The 22,559-nt window shown below is 32.9% G+C and overlaps 1 protein-coding gene across 1 annotated transcript; it reads left to right on the top strand.

The window, feature by feature from the left end:
* Positions 1-11,480: 11,480 nt before the first annotated feature.
* On the top strand, positions 11,481-15,741 carry LOC25501325 (uncharacterized). The gene is made up of 7 exons (XM_024772545.2): positions 11,481-11,749; positions 12,151-12,208; positions 13,734-13,966; positions 14,050-14,244; positions 14,328-14,516; positions 14,654-14,696; positions 15,033-15,741. The coding sequence occupies exons 1-7, from the start codon at positions 11,543-11,545 to the stop codon at positions 15,527-15,529; spliced, it is 1,422 nt and encodes a 473-aa protein (XP_024628313.1). The 5' UTR covers positions 11,481-11,542; the 3' UTR covers positions 15,530-15,741.
* Positions 15,742-22,559: the final 6,818 nt, after the last annotated feature.

Genomic DNA, 22,559 nt, shown 5'->3' on the forward strand with positions numbered 1-22,559 from the left:
GACCAAACCAAAGTTTGTTTGACATGGATTTTGGTGAATGAGTGTGTTTATTTTGAACCATAACTCAGTTTCTGTTTTGTTATTGCTAAATAATGGGATGAAGGAAGTAATGTTTGGTGAATGAAATAAATTATTCATGGGTTTAACTTTGATGCTATTTGCATTAGCACATGCCCCATGTCATGTGCCTCTATTTCAAGTTTTAGGGAAGGGAACCTTCCTAAAATGAAAAGATTAGCAAAATTTTACTAGCCTCAAAGATAGATTAGCAAATAATAATATTCTGGAAAATTAGCATTTAAGGCTTAAAAGCAAAAAAAAGGATTATGGATTATGTCTATACTGGAAATTAATGGAAATAATCAATTCATTATAGACTGTATACATTAGATTTAAGTGGTTTTTAGCTGTAGTTTTCAAACAATGAATTGGATGCTTAAAAATTTGTCAATGATTTTTAAAGATAGACTGTAGTTTTCAAACAATGAACTGGATGGTGCAGAGAAACTCATTTGGCATACTCAGGTGTCGTTGAAGGTGTTTATTTTAGCGTGGCGTTTGCTTCAGGACAGGTTGCCAACAAAATATAATTTTCACATCCGTGGTATTATTACTGATGCGGACATCTCCAGCACGGCGGGGTACGGACAGGTGGAAACTGCTGATCATATGTTTATGCATTGTGATACTTACGGTTCTATCCGGCAGCAGGTGCAGTTTTGGCTAGGCTTTTCAGGAGTTGATCATCAAAGTCTCAGCGCTCATTTTCTTCACTTCACCAACTACTTAGGTGGTACGAGGACTAGGCGTTCTTTCCTCCAGCTTATTTGCCTCCTTTGTGTTTGGTTTATCTGGAAAGAATGTAATAATAGAATTTTAAAAAATATTTACACGCCTATATAGGACCTAGTTGAAAAGGTTAAGTTTTATTCTTACCGATGATTGCGTGCTAATAATGCCGTTTTTGTACATGGTTGAGTGCTAATTAGATATATTATTTTAGATAATAATCACTAAATTAATTTAATTATTATTTTAGTAATGGATTAATTATATTATACCAATTTGAGTTTTTTCTCTCTCTCAAAATAGACTAGTTAGAGTAAAATATTTATACGTTAATTTTTTTTATAGAGTATGTTATTATTATTATTATTACCTTATAATTTATATCATACATATCCACTTCGGCTTATTTGTGTTATTACTTACATTTTTCTATTACTTTTCAAAACGTTATTAGCTATAATATGGAGTATTCATTGCAGATTGCAAACACGTACTACTACTGTTTATGGAGTATTCATTGGAGTATTCGTTATTAGCTATAATACTCCGTCCTTAATTATAGTACCTTTTTGAAAAAATATCGGGAATTAAGATAGTGGATATTTTATTAAATATGTTTGTAATTACTATTGTTTTTACAATTTTATCCTTTAAGAGAGATGATTGGTTTATGTTTTCAACATGTTATTTATTGGTGATCGAAGAAAAAGATGTATAATAAATAGGGGCATGTATGTAAAGAAATAATTAATGTAGTTGGAAATAGTAAAGGGGTCTTATAAAAAGGGACAAAAAAAATTCTCAAAAGGGTCATATAATTAGGGACGGATATAGTATTTGATACAATGAGACAAAGTATCTTTCTTACTAAAGCTTGTTTGATCAAGCAATATCATACCCTAATTTTAACCTAATATTTTTCCTCCATCATCCAAGCATTAAATTCTCCTTAGTGTTTTTCCTAATCATCGCTATAGGTTCAAAATCTAAATTTCCCTCCCACAACAAATGTAGTCTGCCAATGCATGTAGTCTAAGACATAAGGAAAATGACATTTAATAACTTCTACACTCATTTCTTTGTTTCCAAGCTGCTTATTTGTGTTCTCTATGCAACTTTTATTCCACTCTCTTTTCCATGCCCATATCTCTATGCAGCTTTTAATCCATTCTCATTTCTTTGTTAATTAACAACTTGCTTTGCCTTTTCCTACCCATCCTTTAACCAATTAATCTAACCTTCTATATTCCAAACGTCTTTTATTGTCGGTCCTTCTTCATTAAATATCCCACACGTATTTCCTATAAGTATTACTCCACCTCTTCTAGACTCTTGATAATATTTTCATCTCAACTTCTGATACCATTTGCACATGCACACTGCACTAGCATAATTACCATCACACTAGCATAATTACCATCACAGATGAATCATACTATCATAGATGTTACAATTGGTTTATGGTCTATCTCTCTGCCATTTTGTTTTAAGAGAAATCTGTTGGTGATTTCCAAAATAATGGAATCACTTTAGAACCAAAAGTTGTAACTCTTCATGGGAACCATTCATATACATTGGAACATTATTATTTATTATTAATAATGAACCATGACATTGATTCAAGTATATACGGTTATAACCTTTGGCAAAAGGGTGCTTAATGAATCATGGCATTGATTCAAGTTAAAGAGGTGCTTTCTCTCATGTGAAGAGTCATATAATGCACTATAAATGTTTGACATTTGGGCATTAGTTGAATATACAAAAAACCACACAACTACACACAATTTGGACAGAATTTTGTTACATTAACAACATAATTCTTCACCATTCTATTATTCTAAATCATCCATCAATTCTCTAATGCATGAGTGAATTGCTGGAACCATAAATCTGTAAAATACTGTTAGGAGATATGCTTGGTGTGGTTGTGCAATACACGTCAAGGAACTCATAGTATCCTGAAGGGGATTCGCCGGTCATTCCTATTGCATCCAATATACATTTATTAGTGGGGGCGAATCGAACCTAAAGGTTAGTGTGGCAACCCCATACGCTTTGAGTTTTACATGCATGATCATTAAACATTTCAGGTTTCAAGTGCAGCAGCCTCTTCCCAACAAACAAGATATATAACAATCTTTAGGTTCGATTTCTATGGCTGCTTCATTGAAAGAAATGACTTCTGACTTTGTTAAGTTGGAAAAGTTTGATGGGGGAAATTTCATCCGCTGGCAAAAGAAAATGAAGTTTCTTCTTACAACATTGAAAGTGGCATACGTTCTGAACATGGCAAGGCCTGAGGAGAAGGATGATGAAACCGTTGCTGAGACAAGAGACAGACAGAAATGGGACAACGATGATTACATCTGCTTAGGACACATCCTGAATGGTATGTCTGACTCTCTGTTCGATATCTACCAGAGCAGCCCTTCTGCAAAAGACTTATGGGACAAATTGGAAACCAGATACATGCGTGAAGATGCAACAAGTAAGAAATTCCTTGTCTCTCATTTTAATAATTACAAAATGGTAGATAATAAGTCTGTTATGGAACAATTATATAAGATTGAACGTATTCTTAACAACTACAAACAACATAACATGAATATGGATGAAACAATTATTGTATCATCCATAATTGACAAACTTCCTCCTTCTTGGAAAGATTTCAAACGAACCATGAAACATAAGAAGGAAGACATTTCTCTTGAGCAACTTGGCAATCACCTTCGTTTAGAAGAAGAATACCGAAAACAAGAAGGTATTAAGAATCATGTTACTCAAGAGAAGGTTCATGTTATGGAAGAAGGAAATTCAAGCAAATCTTCCAAAAAGAGAAATCATGAAAATGATAAGTCTCATCATAACCACAATGGTAATAACAACAAAAAGAAAAGGAAAGGTGAATGTTACTTTTGTGGGAAAGAAGGACACTTCAAGAATGAATGCATGTTCTTTAAAAAGAAGAACAAAGAAAAGAATTCAAGGGCAACAAATGATGATTTTGTTGCGGTCATTTCTGAAATCAACATGATTGAAGATGTTGATTCATGGTGGATAGACTCTGGTGCTACTCGCCATGTGTGCAAAAACAAGAAAATGTTCAAGACCATCAATAAAGATGTGAGTGTTTTGTACATGGGAAATGATTCAACTGTGCAAGTCCAAGGAAAAGGGACCATAGAGATTGAATTCACTTCTGGAAAAACACTTACTCTTAAAGATGTATTTTATGTTCCTGAAATTAGGAAGAACTTGATTTCTGTATCATTATTTAATAAGAATGGGTTCAAATCTGTATTTGAGGGAGATAAATTTATCCTCTCAAAGGGGGGTGTGTTTGTAGGAAAGGGATATTTGTGTGAGAATATGTTCAAATGTAATGTTGCAAATATTAATAATAATAATATGATTTCTGCTTATATTGTTGAGTCTTGTGATTTATGGCATATGCGATTAGGACATGTTAATTTTAGAAAATTGGAGGATATGATGAAATCAAATCTAATTCCTAATTTTGATAAAAAATTTTGATTCATGTACTACTTGCATGTTGACTAAAATTACAAGACAACCTTTTAAAAGTGTTAAAAGAAGTTCTAGGGTGCTAGATTTAATTCATTCAGATGTATGTGATTTACATGGTTGGCCCACCATTGGTGGTAAAAAGTATTTTGTTACTTTCATTGATGATTGCACTCGATTTTGTTATGTTTATTTAATGCATTCAAAAGATGAAGTTTTAGATAAATTCAAAATATTTAAAGCACAAGTAGAACTTCAACATGAAACTTTCATTAAATGCTTTAGAAGTGATAGGGGAGGAGAGTTCTATCATCCGAGTTATTTTGAATCCACTGGTATTGTGCATCAAGTAACTGCACCATACACCCCACAACAAAATGGAATAGCAGAAAGGAAGAATAGAACTTTGGTAGAAATGGTTAATGCCATGTTGTCCTATTCTGGATTATCTAAAGGATATTGGGGTGAAGCAATGCTAACAACATGTTACATCCTCAATAGGGTTCCAAACAAAAGGAACAAAATAACCCCATATGAACTTTGGAAACAAAGAAAGCTTACTCTGAATTATTTGAAAGTTTGGGGTTGTAGAGCAATTGTGAAAGTGCCTGAACCAAAAAGAAAAAAATTGGGTGAAAGAGGAATTGAATGTGTATTTTTAGGCTATGCAGAAAATAGCAAAGCATACAGATTCTTGACTATTGAATCGAATGACTCATATTCTGTTAATACAGTAATTGAGTCAAGAGATGCAATTTTTCAAGAAGATAGATTTAACTCAATTTCTTATCCCAAGGATATTGTTCATTCTAATGTTCAAAATTTAGAAAACAATGAATCTGATATAGATACATTGGATGGTTCAGAACTTAGAAGAAGTAAGAGGATCTGGAAAGAGAAAGATTTTGGATCTGATTTCTTCATGTTTCTTGTAGAAGGAACAGGTAAATCCATAAATAGTTATGGACCAATTTGCTTTAACCTTGAGAGTGATCCGGTAACATATGAAGAGGCTATAAAATCTCAAGATTCAGCTTTTTGGAAAGAAGCTATTCAAGAAGAAATGGATTCAATTATGGGTAATAAAACTTGGAAAGTGGTAGATCTCCCACCCGGATCCAAACCGATAGGCTGTAAATGGATCTTTAAAAGGAAAATGAAAGTGGATGGTACCATTGATAAATTCAAGGCTAGACTAGTTGCTAAAGTGTTTACGCAAAAAGAAGGCATTGATTATTTTGATACATATGCACCTGTTGCAAGAATTGCATCAATCAGAATGCTAATTGCACTGGCATCCATCCATAAGTTTGTAATCCATCAAATGGATGTTAAAACTACTTTCCTAAATGGAGAGTTGGATGAAGAGGTATATATGAAACAACCGGAAGGGTTTGTGATCAAAGGTCAAGAAGATAAAGTGTGTAAATTAACTAAGTCTTTATATGGGTTGAAACAAGCACCCAAACAATGGCACCAAAAGTTTGACCAAGTTGTGTTAGCCAACGGATACATCATAAATGAATCTGACAAGTGTATTTACAGTAAATTCCAAAATGGAAAAGGTGTCATGATTTGCTTATATGTAGATGACATGTTGATCTTTGGTACAAGTATAAATGAGGTTGAAGAAACTAAAGCTTTCTTATCCAACAATTTTGATATGAAAGATTTAGGAGAAGCTGATGTGATTTTAGGAATTAAAATCATAAGATATGGTAACCATATTGGTTTATCCCAATCTCATTACATAGAAAAGGTGCTTCAGAAATTCAATCATTTAGATTGTAAACCGATCTCTACCCCATTTGACCAAACTGTCAGTTTGCAACCAAACAAAGGTTGTCCTGTGGCACAACTTGAATATTCTAAAGTAATCGGATGCTTGATGTATGCTATGACTTGTACTAGACCTGACATAGCATATGCTGTTGGAAGGTTAAGTCGGTATACTAGCAATCCAAGTAAAGAACACCGACACGCTGTGAAAAGAGTATTAAAATACTTAAAGGGAACAATGAATTATTGTTTAACATATAGTGGAGACCCTTCTGTTTTGGAAGGATACACAGATGCTAGTTGGGTAACGTATGTTGAAGATCATGCTTTCACAAGTGGATGGATCTTCAACCTTGGTGGAGGTGCAGTTTCTTGGGGTTCAAAGAAACAAACATGCATTGCCGACTCCACCATGGCTGCAGAATTTATTGCATTGGCTGCAGGGAGTAAAGAGGCAGAATGGCTAAGAAATTTATTGTATGACATACCAGTTTGGCAAAAGCCAATGGCGCCAGTATCCATACATTGTGACAGCCAATCCACACTATCAAAAGCTTATAGCCAAGTTTATAATGGGAAATCAAGGCATATTGGTTTAAGACATAGCTATGTAAGAGACTTGATTTCTAATGGAATAATTTCCATCATGTTCGTAAGAACAGAGAAGAATCTTGCAGATCCTTTGACGAAAGGTCTGACAAAGGATATGGTGTTGAAGACATCATTGGGGATGGGACTCAAGCCCATATCTAATTGATTACCAATAGTGGAAACTCAACCCACACTTGAGTAGCATCAAGTCTTGGGTTCAATGGTGAAAGTACACTATTAGAGTAATTGTAGTACTTGACAATAGATACATCCCAAAGGTAAAAGTACTTGGACCATAAGAAGAAAAAAGGTAGGATGAGGTTTTCCTCTTAATGGACATATAGCATATATTTGCTGGAATGCATACTTATGGGGCATTCCCGATATAGTCTACCTATGTGAGAATGAAGTTTGGCCGCTTCACGGAGTTCAAGGGCTTGACTCTTAAATTCTCATGAAAAGGGATATATGACACAAGGCCTTCTTAATGTGTCATCTTACAAGTCTCTTTATCAATGGTACCGAGATTCTATGTGTAAGTTATGCACACTTGTTCTAATGGATAGTTGGTTCAAAGCTTGCCTACCATACTATTTGGGAATGAGCGAAAACTTAACTTACTATGTAATGGTTCAAATCGCGAGATACCATTATCTGAAGGCATGGAATTTCCGGATTTATGTGATTTAGTATTTTGAAAATGGTGGGGGATTGTTGGTGATTTCCAAAATAATGGAATCACTTTAGAACCAAAAGTTGTAACTCTTCATGGGAACCATTCATATACATTGGAACATTATTATTTATTATTAATAATGAACCATGACATTGATTCAAGTATATATGGTTATAACCTTTGGCAAAAGGGTGCTTAATGAATCATGGCATTGATTCAAGTTAAAGAGGTGCTTTCTCTCATGTGAAGAGTCATATAATGCACTATAAATGTTTGACATTTGGGCATTAGTTGAATATACAAAAAACCACACAACTACACACAATTTGGACAGAATTTTGTTACATTAACAACATAATTCTTCACCATTCTATTATTCTAAATCATCCATCAATTCTCTAATGCATGAGTGAATTGCTGGAACCATAAATCTGTAAAATACTGTTAGGAGATACCCTTGGTGTGGTTGTGCAATACACGTCAAGGAACTCATAGTATCCTGAAGGGGATTCGTCGGTCATTCCTATTGCATCCAATATACATTTATTGGTGGGGGCGAATCGAACCTAAAGGTTAGTGTGGCAACCCCATACGCTTTGAGTTTTACATGCATGATCATTAAACATTTCAGGTTTCAAGTGCAGCAGCCTCTTCCCTACAAACAAGATATATAACAAAATCCACCTTCTAAAACATTAATATCTACGGAAACCAACTCAAGGAGAAGCAAGTTTGTTCTTCAATTTGTCGTATGGTTTTGTTTCTTAAGGCCTGCAAATAATTTGTACGGCACTGGTGCAAATGTTTAGCACGCCGTCGTCCATGAAAATCTTGTTGCTGAGGTAATTTTTGCTCACCATTCTTATTCATGTGCAACTTTTTTACCTCCCTATTCATATCTCTGATGTGTCTTTGTATCCTTTCATTATTTTGTTCAATCTTATTCCATATATTTTGACTTTATAGTTGCAGGGGTGTTGATGTTGCAACAACAAAATATGTAATAATGAGGTTCAACCGACGATTGAGGAAAAAGGTTGGTGACTATCTCACGGTGGTGGGAGGGATTTTGTTATGGTATGATGATATCTTTGTATTGTTATGTATTGATTTTTTGAAGTTTAAATTTGTTGAAAATTGAAACGATGTGTGCTGAAACAAGTTAAAAATTAAATATGGTTGCTTGAAAAATTTCTATTTCTATTATTATTTCCGTTCCTAAATAAAACCCGTAAGCATACAGACATAAGAAAGAGAGTTTGAAACGTGTTTGTGCGTAATAAAGGTTCGCTTCATATGGCGCGTTTGTTATAGATATATATATATAAAAAAAAAAAAAAGTGAATTTTTGTAGTGTAATGTATTTTTGTTATAATTTTTTTTAAGAAAAGCTTTAAATGAAAAATTCGTTTGAATAACTTACCCTTAAATGCAATTTTAAGTATTTCATCATTTTGTTATTAAAATTTTGAAAAAAAAATCACTAAAAAAACTATATCAAACAGATTTTCGTAAATATCATTTTTAAAATATGTCATTTTAAAAAAAAAAAAAATTGTGATTCTTGCAATGTAAAATTTCGAACAATGATATAAGATAAAATCTCTTTTTAAAAAAATGTGTGATTTTTACATGGAACTTTTACGGTACACTCACAAGATGAGGTGTACCTGTACTCTTGCATCTTAATTTTATAAATTAACGATCATTTTTTATGTAGTAAATAGTTATTTGTCAATATGTATATTTTATAGAACAATATTTCATAAGAAAAAACATCATTTTACTGCTTATGAGAATCATAGTAACTCTTTTTACATATTATTGTAAAAAACAATAAATGTTCTCAATTATGAGTGATAAAAATTCAAAAAAATAATAATTTTATTCCGTTGACATTTTTGATGAATAATATTTAGTTATTATAATTATAAATAATAAAAAAAATATTTTTCTTCAAAAAGCAACTTATTTAACTATTAATTTAAAGAATGAGTGTACCGATACACTCAAATATATTGGGTGTACCATATAATTTGTCTTTTTACATTAGTGAACATCAAAATTTCTTTTTCAACATATATTAAATGAGTATAAAATAACTTCTACTATCTTTAAATAAATTTTCAAAAATTTCATTTTTAAAAATACAAAGAAAAATTCATTTTTTTCATATCTAAAACAAACGGGCCCATTTTAAAAATACAAAGAAAAGCACCTTTGGCAATGTGTTCATTTTACTTACCTCAGCCGAACTCTAAAGTATCAATGTCTGTTATCCCCAATAATCAGAGGATTTAAACTAAAATGAAAATATATAAGATAATTTATTGATGTTTATTATAGTCGATAGGACCCGTGCGTGCACACTCAAAACTCTAGTTTATCTAATGCAGACAAGGAAATGATACATTGGAAAAAGGGAAATGCTTTGTTAAATTCAAATCAAATCTTTATTAAATACCTTTATTAAATTCAAAATTTTAAATTGTATCAAATCAGGTATGAATATATTTTTATTAAATTCAAAATTTACTTTTCAGTATCATAGTATTGACATAATAAACAACATAGAATATGACCGATGTTTCATACTTTGAAGGAACATCTAGTTATTATGCTGATGACATAATAGATAATAAGATAGAAGAAGCAGATTTATCTTTAACTGCTGAAGAAAATTTAATAAATTCAAAGAATTTCTCTCAAGAAAAAATATTTTGAAATTTGGAATAATGATAGGAGAAGAAGCAATTTCAATTGAAAATACTCAAGAAAATATAGTCATATCTACCATACATAAAACTCAAATTGAAAAAAGAATTGAAACATTTTCTGAAAAAGAAAAAAGCAAAATTGGTTATATTGATATAACAACTATTCAAATTTTAATCAAAAGTACCTTTATGAAAGGTATTGATTCACCTCTAGAAATAGCCCTAGAAGACTCTAGGATTTTAGACAAAAGACAAGCAACAATTGCACAAGTAAAGTGTAATTTAAAATATGGAAAAATAAAATTTGATATAAATTTACAAATGAGATTATCCCTAAAAGATAAAGATCTATTTATCTAGATAGATCTGTAGTTTTTCATTATAAGTTGGAAAATTCGAATTTTATGAAAAAGGGTAATCATCCTTTTACAATCTGTTATAGAATTAATTATGTTTTGAGTAATTCACACCATAGCATGGAATTTATAGGAAAAAATACAATTCATATTGATGAATTATTTACACCTTTAGTTACTCTAAAGTCACATATATTTATAAATTTAGCAAGAAATAACTTTTCCTTGATAGAAGCTGAGAAATATCTATTCGAAGAAACAGAAAAACCATTGATCAGGAATTAGAGCCTTAGAGTAACACCACCCAAAGGAGATTTTGAAATCTCAGAACAAAAAGAGATAAATAAATTACAAAGCTCAAGTTTTCTCTACAACTCGAAAAACTAAACAAAAAAATTTAAATTTGTCTATAGAAAAAGTCTTCCGCACTCTGCTAAAACTCTGGTATCAGAGCAAACCTCGTTCCTAAAAAAAAATTAAAAAAATAAAATAAATTATAATAAAAAAACCTTATGCCGTCTGTTAACATTTTAACCGACTTAAAAGGTCATGGGTATAAATACCCACCATAGTAAGATGGGTACAAGTTGTCACTTGAAAAAAAAAACATGTGGACCCCACCATGTTTTAATCTCTCCTCTCACTTTTTTCGGTCCTCCAAACTGAAGAAATAGTGACTCTCCCTCCTATCTCTCTCATTCCAAACAGTTAGTCTCAAATTTCTATCCCATATATAATAATACTCCCTCCGTCCCTAATTATAAGACCTTTTTACTAAAATTACGGGAATTAAGAAAGCGAATATTTGCATTAAAGTTGTTTGTAATCACTATTTTTTTTTTTAATTTTATCCTTAAGAGAGAGAGTTAGTTTATGTTTTCCATATGCTACTTATTGCTGATTGAAGAAAAAGATGTATAATAAATAGGGGCATGTATGTAAAGAAATAATTAATGTATTTGGAAATAACAAACGCGTCTTATAAAAAGACAAACGCGTCTTATAATTAGGGACCGAGGAGTAATAACTAATGCATCACTTCTTCCCATAACAGTCGTTTCATTCTCTCTTGATACTTGATAGGAACACCCTCATCGACAACTGCTATGACTTCTGGTCAGGAACCTGCTCCGTTCGTCGATGGCCTGGACCGTCTAAAAGATTACGAGCTCGTTGATCACATTCTGAGAAAGAAGAATCTTCTTGAAAAGTGCGGTGAGAAGAATCTGCCGGATAGAGGTGCAAAACTTCGCTCTATCATCAAGTGTTATGAAGATGAAGTTCGTCGCTGGAATGTTAATCGTCCTCCGCAGGTTCCGTTCCTTCCTATTTCATTTGGGCATTGATTTAAGGCCCTGTTTGTTTGTTTTGGATTTTTTTTTTTTCATTTTTAAGTGTTTGTTTAGGTTTTTTATAAAAATAAAAAATAAAAAATCTATTTTGACCCTAAAATGAAAAGGTATTATGATTAGTTTTTCTCAAAGTCTATTTTTTTAGACGAGGTAACACATTTCCATGTTAAAACTCATTTTTTAATGGGTTTTTATGGGTAGTAGGCAAATAAAAATAACATTAGATTTTTTCTTAAATTTCTAAAAACTAATCTCTAGATTCTTTTAACACAAAATCTTTTCTTTTTTTTTAAGTTAAAACAAACGCACCTAAATTGCATGTGTGTTTCTGAGTTTGACTGCTTATATTGTTTGTTGTATAGTTTTCCTTTGAGGATCAGAAGAAGAAGCCTGCACATACCACTACCTCAAGTGATGTTGGTGAGTGTCTGTTTTTTCATTGGAATATATGGATGTGATCAAACTTGGAAGTCACTTGGTGCAGCACCTAATATCAAAACTTAAAGTTTTTCTATTCACACCCAATGATTTTTGGTTACAACTAAATTTACTTAAAAAAATAAAATTTATGGTGGTCGTGGTTTGAACCACAAACCTTGCATATATTATGCATTGTCCATATCAACTGAGCCAAACTCATGAGGATAGTTTACAATAATACCAAAATTGCCTTTTTATAAAAAAAAAAATCTTAAAACCTTAATTTCATTGTCACTCCAAAATTTCACCCACAAATAATCATGGGTAATCAATCAATCTCTATAGAAGATTGAAGAGTGAATCAAAACATCTTTCGTTCATACTCAATTGCATATAAGTAAGTGATTTGATGGAACATCGACGATTATTTGATGGTGGCGTTAAACATTAATTTACATTGTTGAGGTTAACTTCAATTCAGTTTAAGTAGGTTCGTGTAAACTTAGTTTACATAACCTTAAATAAGATTACGTAGAAACATTAAACAAAAACGAACTTTTAGTATGTACAGTTAAACTCAGTTTATATGACCTATTTAAACTAGTTTTACGTGACCTACTTAAAATGAGTTGAAGTGTGAGTTTACATGACCTACTTAAATTGAGTTTTTGGAAGAGAAAAGAAGGAAGAGGCGTTAGTTTTCTGGATGAATATGTGAATTTGAAAATTAAATTTTATTCAAGGGCAATTTTGTCATTTTGAGGTGTAACCAAGAATATATGGGGTGTAATTAGAAAAATTCAAACTTATATGTTTTTATTTTTTAATGACAATACTGTTGCTTTGCTGGCTCTCATATTTATTAGTATTTGTTTCTATCTTTTGGTCAATAGTCCCTACTTCTTAAGACTTATTACTGGGACTTGGTTAGTTTTCTCCACATTCCACGTTTGTGTTAGTGGAGTGACTTAGTTTATTTTCTTTCTTTGTAAGGCTAGTATTTGCAACTGAATAAAATAAGAGAGCATTCCCCTTAATTTTTATGTTCAACAATTATGGTATCAGAGCTTCTCACGGGGCCTGGTGTTTTGGAAATTGAGAGTTGAGAAACTGAAGTTTTCTTAGTGAGAGTTAGAACTCCAGTAAGAGTGAAACGCTGTGAGACTCGCTGTGAGAGAAACACCAAAGGTTTGTTAAAGGAACGACAATGGCAGCAGAGAATAGCAATTTCGTCCAACCTACCATACCTAGATTTGATAGTCCATTATGATCATTGGTCTATGTTGATGGAAAAGCGCTTGAGATCGAAAGAGTATTGGAGCTTGGTGGAGAGCGGGATTCCAAAAGTAGTCGTGGGAGTTAAACCAATTGCGCTTGGCTTGCTTCTCTTTCCTCCTTGGCATTTGGTTTGCAAAAATTTTGGAGTATTTGTTCACTTTCTTTTATGCATAGTCTCAGATTTCTATCATGCATAATAATCACTTCTTCCCATTACATGAGTAACCGTTTCATTCTCTCTTGATAGGAACACCCTCATCGACAACTGCTATGACTTCCGATCAGGAGTCTCATCTCTTGATCGACGGCCTCGACCTCCTCGATGATTACGAGCTTGAGGAACACATTAAGAGAAAGAAGATGCTTCTAGAAAAGGTTGCTGAAAAATTGCCGGATAAAGGTGCAAAACTTCGCGCTACCATCAAGTGTTATGAAGATGAGGTTTATCACCGGGAAGTTAATCTTCGTCCTCTGGTTCAGGTTCTGCTCCTTCCTATTCCATTGAGGTGTGTTTCTGAGTTTGATTGCTTATATTCATTTGTTTTAAATTGACTTCCGATCAGGAGTCTCCTCTCTTTATCGATGGCCTCGACCGCCTCAATGATTACGAGCTTGAGGAACACATTAAGAGAAAGAAGATGCTTCTAGAAAAGGTTGCTAAAAAATTGCCGGATAAAGGTGCAAAACTTTGCGCTACCATCAAGTGTTATGAAGATGAGGTTTATCACCGGGAAATTAATCTTCGTCCTCGGGTTCAGGTTCTGCTCCTTCCTATTCCATTTAGGTGTGTTTCTGAGTTTGATTGCTTATATTCATTTGTTTTAAATTGACTTCCAATCAGGAGTCTCCTCTCTTTATCGATGGCCTCGACCGCCTCAAAGATTATGAGCTCGAGGAACACATTCAGAGAAAGAAGACGCTTCTCGAAAAGTCCGGTAAATACTTGCCGGACAGAGGTGCCAAACTTCGCTCAATGATTAAATGCTATGAACAAGAGTTTAATAAACGGAAAATCAACCCTCGTCCCCAGGTTCTGCTCCAATTTGGGCATTGATTTAAATTATAATTTTGTTTTTTGGCTCCATTTGGGCATTGATTTAAATGATATAGTTTGATTGCTTATATTTATTCTGTTTGTTTGTTGTATCGTTTTCCTTTGAGGAACAGAAGAAGAAGAAGTTTGCACAGACCACTACCTCAAGTGCTGTTGGTGAGTGTATTTTTTTTCATTGGAATATATGGATGTGATGAAACTTGGAAGTCTCACTTGGTGCTTTAATAGGCACCTAATATTCTATCAAAACTTATATGTTTTTTACTTGGAAGTCACACTTGGTGTTTTTAGGATAGTTTATTCATGATTTGGTATATTGGTTCAGAAAACTCTATATATTAGTGTTTTCTTTGATAAAAAAAGGAATAATATGGTAATGGAATTTTGTTCGGCAAGATGGCACTTTAGCAAGTTTAATGAGTTCATTCTCAGTAAAGATGAAATTTTTCTGTCATTACTTGCTAGATTATGAATCTCAACCTGCGAATGCAGGTGATGCATGTGATGATGCCGAATCAAATAACAACAGAGTTGTTTTCGAGACAAAAGAAGACCCTGCTACAAATCCAGTTCATAAAGCTTCTTCTTCAAATCCTATGCAGTCCATCCCTGCTCAAATTGCTGATCTTCGCACACACATTGATGCGCAATTTCTGAACTTGAGGAAACACATTAGCATGGTTTCTTCAACTACTGTGCAGTCCATCCCTGCCCAAATCGCTGATCTTCGCACACACATTGACGATCAGTTTCTGAGCTTGAGGCAACACGTTGGCAAGGCTTCTTCTTCAAATACTATGCAGTCCATCCCTGCCCAAATTATTGATCTTCGCACACACATTGATGACCAGTTTCTGAACGTGAGGCAACACATTAGCATGGTTTCTTCAAATACTGTGCAGTCCATCCCTGCTCAAATCGCCGATCTTCGCATACCCATTGATGAGCAGTTTCTGAACTTGAGGCAACACATTGGCACTTACTTTTAACATTTAGAGTTGAGATATTGGCTCTAGAATTTTCTCTCTAGTTAATTTCAAATCGTTAGGATTTTAATTTCTCTTTCAGTTTAACTTATTCTTGTTGGACTTTTTGGTGTTTAACCCTGGTTGTAATTTTACTTCTGTTGAATGTGGATGGCAACAGTTCTGTATTAAACAAGAATTAGTGTGCAACAATCAGATATGCAATTAGAAATTACATGCAATTCATGCAAATTAAAATTGGAACTGCTTTCGTGCACATGAATCTTTATAAGTTGTTATTGACTTAACAAAAGGACTTTGATTAAAAATTAATAACAACCAACTGAATTAACAAGGATCTAGCATTTACATTTCGAAGTAAAATATTAGAATAGGAACCACAGTTACATTCCAAATTAGATGCTATATGAATAAGATCTACCATTTGTGTAATCAAATTGGGCACAATGCTGAAATGTATTATAAGAAACATGACTGCAAAACATATTATTTAAACTGAAAGGCATATTGGCAATGCTACAAGGATCAGCAGGTGCATCTCATAATCTTTCTGCCGGCCGAATTGTGACCGCTTCTTTGCATAGTCGAGGTATCCTCGGTGATATAAGCAATATGTCACAGATCAAGTTCAATTAATTCCAAACAGAATATATCAAACAAAAGCAGGTAGATACAGGAAGAAGAAGATCACAGATGGCATCTTGAACAATAATAGGTTTCTCAACTACTCGTTTTTAGTCCTCATCATACGCAACAGTATTGAACTTCAAACAAAAGCCAAAAGCTAGTTAAAAATACAATGAATTCCATATAAAATTGTTTTACAAAAAAAAAACGTAAGGATTAATACCTAAAACTCGGGGATTCCAGTATTTATCAATAGCATCATGTGTTGGCAATGGAAATTGGGGTAGAACCTGTAATAACTAACATACGGTAGAAAAGTAAAACAAATTATTTAAACTCGTGAAACTTAAGAAATTTACTTCATACAAAAATTAATGTGCTGAATACAAATGATTAGATCATAGATGCATGTTCAAGTAAAATTGATATGTTTCTTAACAAAAGTGAAGGAAGTGTATCAGATTGTCAATAACCAAAGCAAAATATTCTCAAATCTTCGTGAAATAGATAGACAGTGTGATTTATGTCGCGTGGCCACATGAAAGCAGGCTGGTTGGAGAAAAGGGTGGGGATAAGGACACTTCAGTTTTTAGTCAGTTGTAGATAGAAAATGTGATTTCTATAAATGAGGTATACATGGTACTATGGTAGTAGACTAGAATTATCGTTCTCATCACCTCTCAAACCATGGAGATATTATTGTTTGATGGACATTATGATGCTTATTTTTTGGTGCTTTGTGTTGATAAATACTGCAAGGTGCTGGGGATACCAGAGAAGGAGAAGATGGCGCTGGCTGCAACGGCAATGACTGGATCTGCTCTTAAATGGTGGAATTGGTGGTCTCCTTGTCATCCCGGGGTGAATTGGAACATGTTCACTATTGCACTTCTATGGCGTCTTAAGCCTTAAGATCGCTGCATAGTCAACGATGAAGAAGAACCTGGTCAAGAATCATCACCATTGATGGAGCTTGATAAACTAGCTTGGGACGTGTTTCTTTATCCACGAACGAGATGGAAGTGCCTCCAACGAAGGCCGTCGATGGCGGAAATGTTTATCTACCAGATGCAACATCAACAAGAGATAAGCTAATTGAGAATCCAAAATTGTTGGCTGATAGCAAACCGCAACAGTTGACGATAATCCCTCTCCAAGAGAATTTTCGTTTTCCTTCTTCTGATTCCCTTCTGATTAAAGATTGCCTACTCCTTCAAAAAGATTAAAGATTGCCTACTTCACGCAATCTTTCTCCCTTCGATGGCACTGATTCATTGGAGGATGAATTGTTTGTTGCTTCGATTACTCATTACTCCGTCCTCATCGGTGAACATAAATAAGAAAACCATCTCCGTAATGCTGCCACTCCACTTCGTTTTTCTTTTCGACTCTCGGGGAAATCATCTCGTGACATAGATAATTCTTAGTCTACAAGGAGATATACCTCCCACTTCCACGAAAAGATTTCCATATGTTAGTGGCATGACAAAAGCAGAAGATTGTGCTAAGCATTTTGTTAAAGATAAGGGGATAAATGAGATCAATGTGATTGTAAATGCATTATTGAGCACTCACAAGTATCCCTATTCCAAATTTACAATATTAGAGAGGTCTCTACAGTGATGATTTTGAACTATTGTTGGAATGGGACATGTGTCGCTTGATCCAATAATCAAGGGACCAATGATTGGAAGCAGAGGCGGATCTACAGAGTTCACGATGTTCAAGTGATCCCCCTCACTTCTTAAATTTACATTCAAAATGTTAGGCTTTTTCCATGCTGAAATCTAAACATTGCACCACACTTGCACCTCTCTCGCCCTGTGGTTGCAATTAGTTTGTACGTTGTTGTGACAAAGCTCACTCACATTGCAGTAGCACGTTGTCCAATGACATGTTCCAGCTAGGAGGAAATTAAACAAAAGAATTGCAACTCAAAATAAAAAATTACACACAAATTTACTTGGAGGAAATTAAACAAAAGAATTGCAACTGAGCCAAAGTCACCATTTGAATTATATTGGTCTTCAGGTATATTTAAAGTATGTACATATTGTTTAAATATATCTTAAAAATTTTATTCAAAAAATATATATATATACCTTAAAACACATATTATCTCTTGAGATTTTTCTTTATCATTTTCTATATTGCTTGCTTCAAATTTGTAACTTGATTAGTCCCTACATTTTAGGGTTAAATATGTTTTTTTCCCTATATTTTGCGTGACTTTGAAGAATAGTCCTTACATTTTTGAACCCACTAACTACCACATCAGCATTCCGTTAGAGAATTAACAGCAGGGACTAATTTTGATAACGGAGATAAAATGTGAGGATTTTAAAAATAATTAATGAAATGTATGGACTATTCTTCAAATGGACGCAAAATGTAAGAACTAAAAACATATTTAACCCTAATTTTTTACGAACATACCGCTAATTATGTTACATATTTTACCTATAATAAATAAATTAAATTAAATTAATTATATCTCCTGAAAGGTAAATTGACGAAGTCTAAGATTTTAAAACTTACCATCTTTGATAGTGCATGAAGATTGTAAAGACTAAATTGTGTAGATAACAATTGTCGAGTATGTATGTATTATTTTTAATACAATGCAAAAAAAAAAAAACTAATATATATTATATAATTATTAATCAAAGTTCAAAAGTTTGAACCCCGTGACTCAAGGTTCTGTATACGCCACTGATCGAAAGTAACGGTTATGAAGTAAAATGATGAGAGTCTCTCTTCTCTCTCTTTAGTACTCTCTAGTAAAGTAATGGCTTAGTTTTAAGACTTAGTCTTCTTCTGTATTTTCCTTTTCTCTCTTCTATGTAATAAGAACACCAAATATTATTGAGTTCGATCTATCAATTTTATCTTTAAGTTAATAATCAATTACAATTATCCATTTTATTTCATTCTCAATTTTAGGAACCCTTACATAAACCTTGGAATAATACAGGTTCCATATAACACCTAAGTAAATGGAATATATGAAATGCAAATCTAGCTGGATACAAACTACCGTTGTCTTGGAGGTGAAAGTTCAACTCCATATCATATAATATGTCACATGGTTTAGGAATCTTGGATACAAGAGACAGAAATTACATCATTCGGTCACTATTATAAACAAAAATTAATTTTTTAGGTTTATTTATTAAATGATGTATTTGGTCTACATTATTGACCAAATACATCATTTAATAAATAAATTTAAAAAGTTAATTTTTACTTATAATAATGACCAAAGGGAGTATAGTTTAGGAATCTTGGATACAGAGAATGAAATTATATAAGTAAAAAGATATAATTCAACCTAGGTGATGAAGTGGATGAATGGTTTAATGTTATTTCTGATATAAAGGTGCAATTAGAGCTAAAAGGAAAAAAAAAATGTGTATGGTAGACCAGTATGGTACGGATTATTAGACTATAAAAGGACCATAAGAATTGAATATTGTCTTGGCTTCTGAATCTTCCTGGTGACCATCGAGGATTTTGTCTGGTTGTTTACGGTGCTCTGGTCATGTGGCGGAGGTTGAGTCTTCATGATGAAGGAAAAACGTGCATGCAGACCTGTTAGCACTCCAAAGCTCAAGTCAATATCCAAAAGAGGTGGTTATCTGCGAAATATGGTAAAAAAGAATTGTACCTTGAGGGTGATGCTAAGTCACCCTTATATAGGCGCGGAGAACGCAAACTGTTTCCATGAGATGTGATGTCGTCTTCGGAGGTCGTTGGTAATGATGTGGACGGTGGAGATGGAGTTGAGGCATGCTCATGTGCGATAGTCAACCGCACAGGGCTTTGCGTGCACCTCCATTGTATTCAACCTTGTTTTTCTTAGGCTTTGTGTTATTGCATTCTAGCCGGTCGAGAACAGATGCCCCCCAATTCATTATTGTCTTTATGATGTAATGGATTTATATCTCGATGTGTGAAAGATATTTCGGGAAGGAACGCCTCCCTCATGAAGTTTGTTGCTCCACGCCTTCGAAGTCTTTGTTGCTACGTCCCGTGTTGAGACGTTTCACCCACGGATTCTTGGCGGTTTGTGAGTGAGGTTAGTTGGAAATAAATTATGTGACTTGAGGGGACGTCTATTCAGTTTTCTTACCATGTGTCCTCGGTGTGTGGAGCACGCGTCTAAGTAACTGAAATCCATGCGCCCCATCACTTGAGTGCCTTCCGATTTTCGAGGATGCTCTCCGCCGTCAGATCGTGACTTCTGATTTTCCTTAAATTTTGACCCTTTTTTCGAAGTCAATAAAAGGTGGGAGACTTCTCAAAATTACTCTTACAACTTCTTTGCTCTGTTTTGCTCACATTTAAAATAATCTTTTTTCCAAATTCTTTGATTATTTTAACCTTTTTCCTTTATTTTATTATAAGTGATTATTGTGTGTGACATGTATGGTGTGTAAGATCCGCTAATAAAATCACATTTAAGTCTTTGATTCACACATCTTTTGCTTCGTAAGTTTGTTGTTTCATCTTTCTTGATTATAAGTGCATTTTTTAAAGTGTTTTTCGTGTGGTTATTCACACAAAATACTCATAATTATCAATGATGTCTTAAATCCATGATTTTTTTCAAAGTTTGTTAAAAGCACAAAAGGTGAATTTAATGTGAAGAATCATACAAAAAAGCACATAAGAAAATGTACATAAATTTTATACTTTTTGTAATTACAACATTTTTGTATGTATAAGAACCACAAAAAAAGCACCTAAAATATGAACATAAGTTTTGCGCTTTTTGTAATTACGACATTTTTTTGTATGTATAAATAATATGTTAGTTTCTCGACATTTTTTTGTATGTATAAATAATATGTTAGTTTCTCTATATGTAGTTGATTTTTCAAGAAGCGGCTCTTGTTTTTGAACAACTCTCAAGTGAGTTGATTTGTATATTCTTTTTGATTCTTTTTTTACTATTACCAAATTTCAACACAACTTGATTTCTTCATGTTTTTTAAAAATATTAAACTTATGTATGAGGTATTTAAAAAAATATATAACTTCCTTGACAAAAAAAAATATATAACTTTTCAATCAAGTTGTAAGTAACTTCAATAGTATCTAACTTACTTAAAAAAGATTAAATATATTTTTGGTCCCCGTTAAATCGGAACCTTTTAAGTTTAGTCCTTACTTAATTTTAATATCTTTTTTAGTCCCTATAAAAAAAATTGCATTCAATTTTAGTCTCTACTAAATCCAAATTTGTTGAATTATGCCCAAATTCTTAAGTTTTTCAACAACTTGTTGCAGACGTCTTAAGAACATCTGTAAAAGATTCTCCACAAAAAATTAGTTTAAAATTGATTTCTACGTCCAAATTTTCGTGACTTTTATATTGAACTTTTCTCGTTTAAAAAATTCATATTTAATTTATCTCATGTTAAAAAATTATAAAAATTAAATCCTTAAAAAATAATAAAAATTAAAATTAGATCAAGATCATGATAATATGTCTTTTTGTTACTCTTCATAGTAAAAAATAACAATGATGTGCTGGTAAAATATGGCGAGTCTCGTATTGATATAATATGACTAAACTAGTCTTAATCGTTGATAAAAGTAACAATGTGTTGGTATATTACATGTTCTTGTTCTTGGTAAAGCTTTCAAGAATGGCCTTGAATGACATTAGTTTGATTCCAGCTAAAATCATATATTGTCGAAATGTTTTAAATTTAATTTAATTAGTACTATTCAATGCGCAGATTAAAAAACAAATAACAAAAAGTTGTATAACACAATGTTAATATTAACTCGATGCAATGATATCAAAAAGAACAATCAACTTAGCTAGTTGAGCGCTGACTGTGGGAGTTATTGGTGCATGGAATGATAAAACAAGGATAAGCAGCTCAGTTTGCGTTTTTAGCGACTCTTTCTGCAAAGATCAAGCGTCAAACTTGACACTATTTCAATCAATAAAAAAGGACTGTGTTTTTCAAACATTAATTTGCCAATCAAATGGATAGCAGTATTTTTACATTGGCAATGTGCAGTGCCACCTTTATTTATATGTTCTTTAGGGTTCATTATATATTTTCAAAACATGACACTGTTTCATGTAATAATTCTTTTTATTTTATAAAATTTGTTTTCTTTAATAATTCATCTCAACACGAATCCACTAAACACAGAGGATATGATCCATTTTAACTTTTTTAATGGCAATGTGACACGAAGTGTCAATATGTTCCAATCAATCCAAGGTATCATTTTTATTGTATAATCAAGCTAGGGATCAAGTTTAAAACCATTAATTAGGAAGTTTAAGTGATACAAGGTTTACTTTATTATGTTATCAAACAATTCAAGAGTGTGGTAGATATGATCTGTAAATCTTGTCTTCATTATCTAAGAATATGAT

The sequence above is a fragment of the Medicago truncatula genome, chromosome 8, assembly GCF_003473485.1.
Source record: "Medicago truncatula cultivar Jemalong A17 chromosome 8, MtrunA17r5.0-ANR, whole genome shotgun sequence".
Classification (NCBI taxonomy): Eukaryota; Viridiplantae; Streptophyta; class Magnoliopsida; order Fabales; family Fabaceae; genus Medicago; species Medicago truncatula.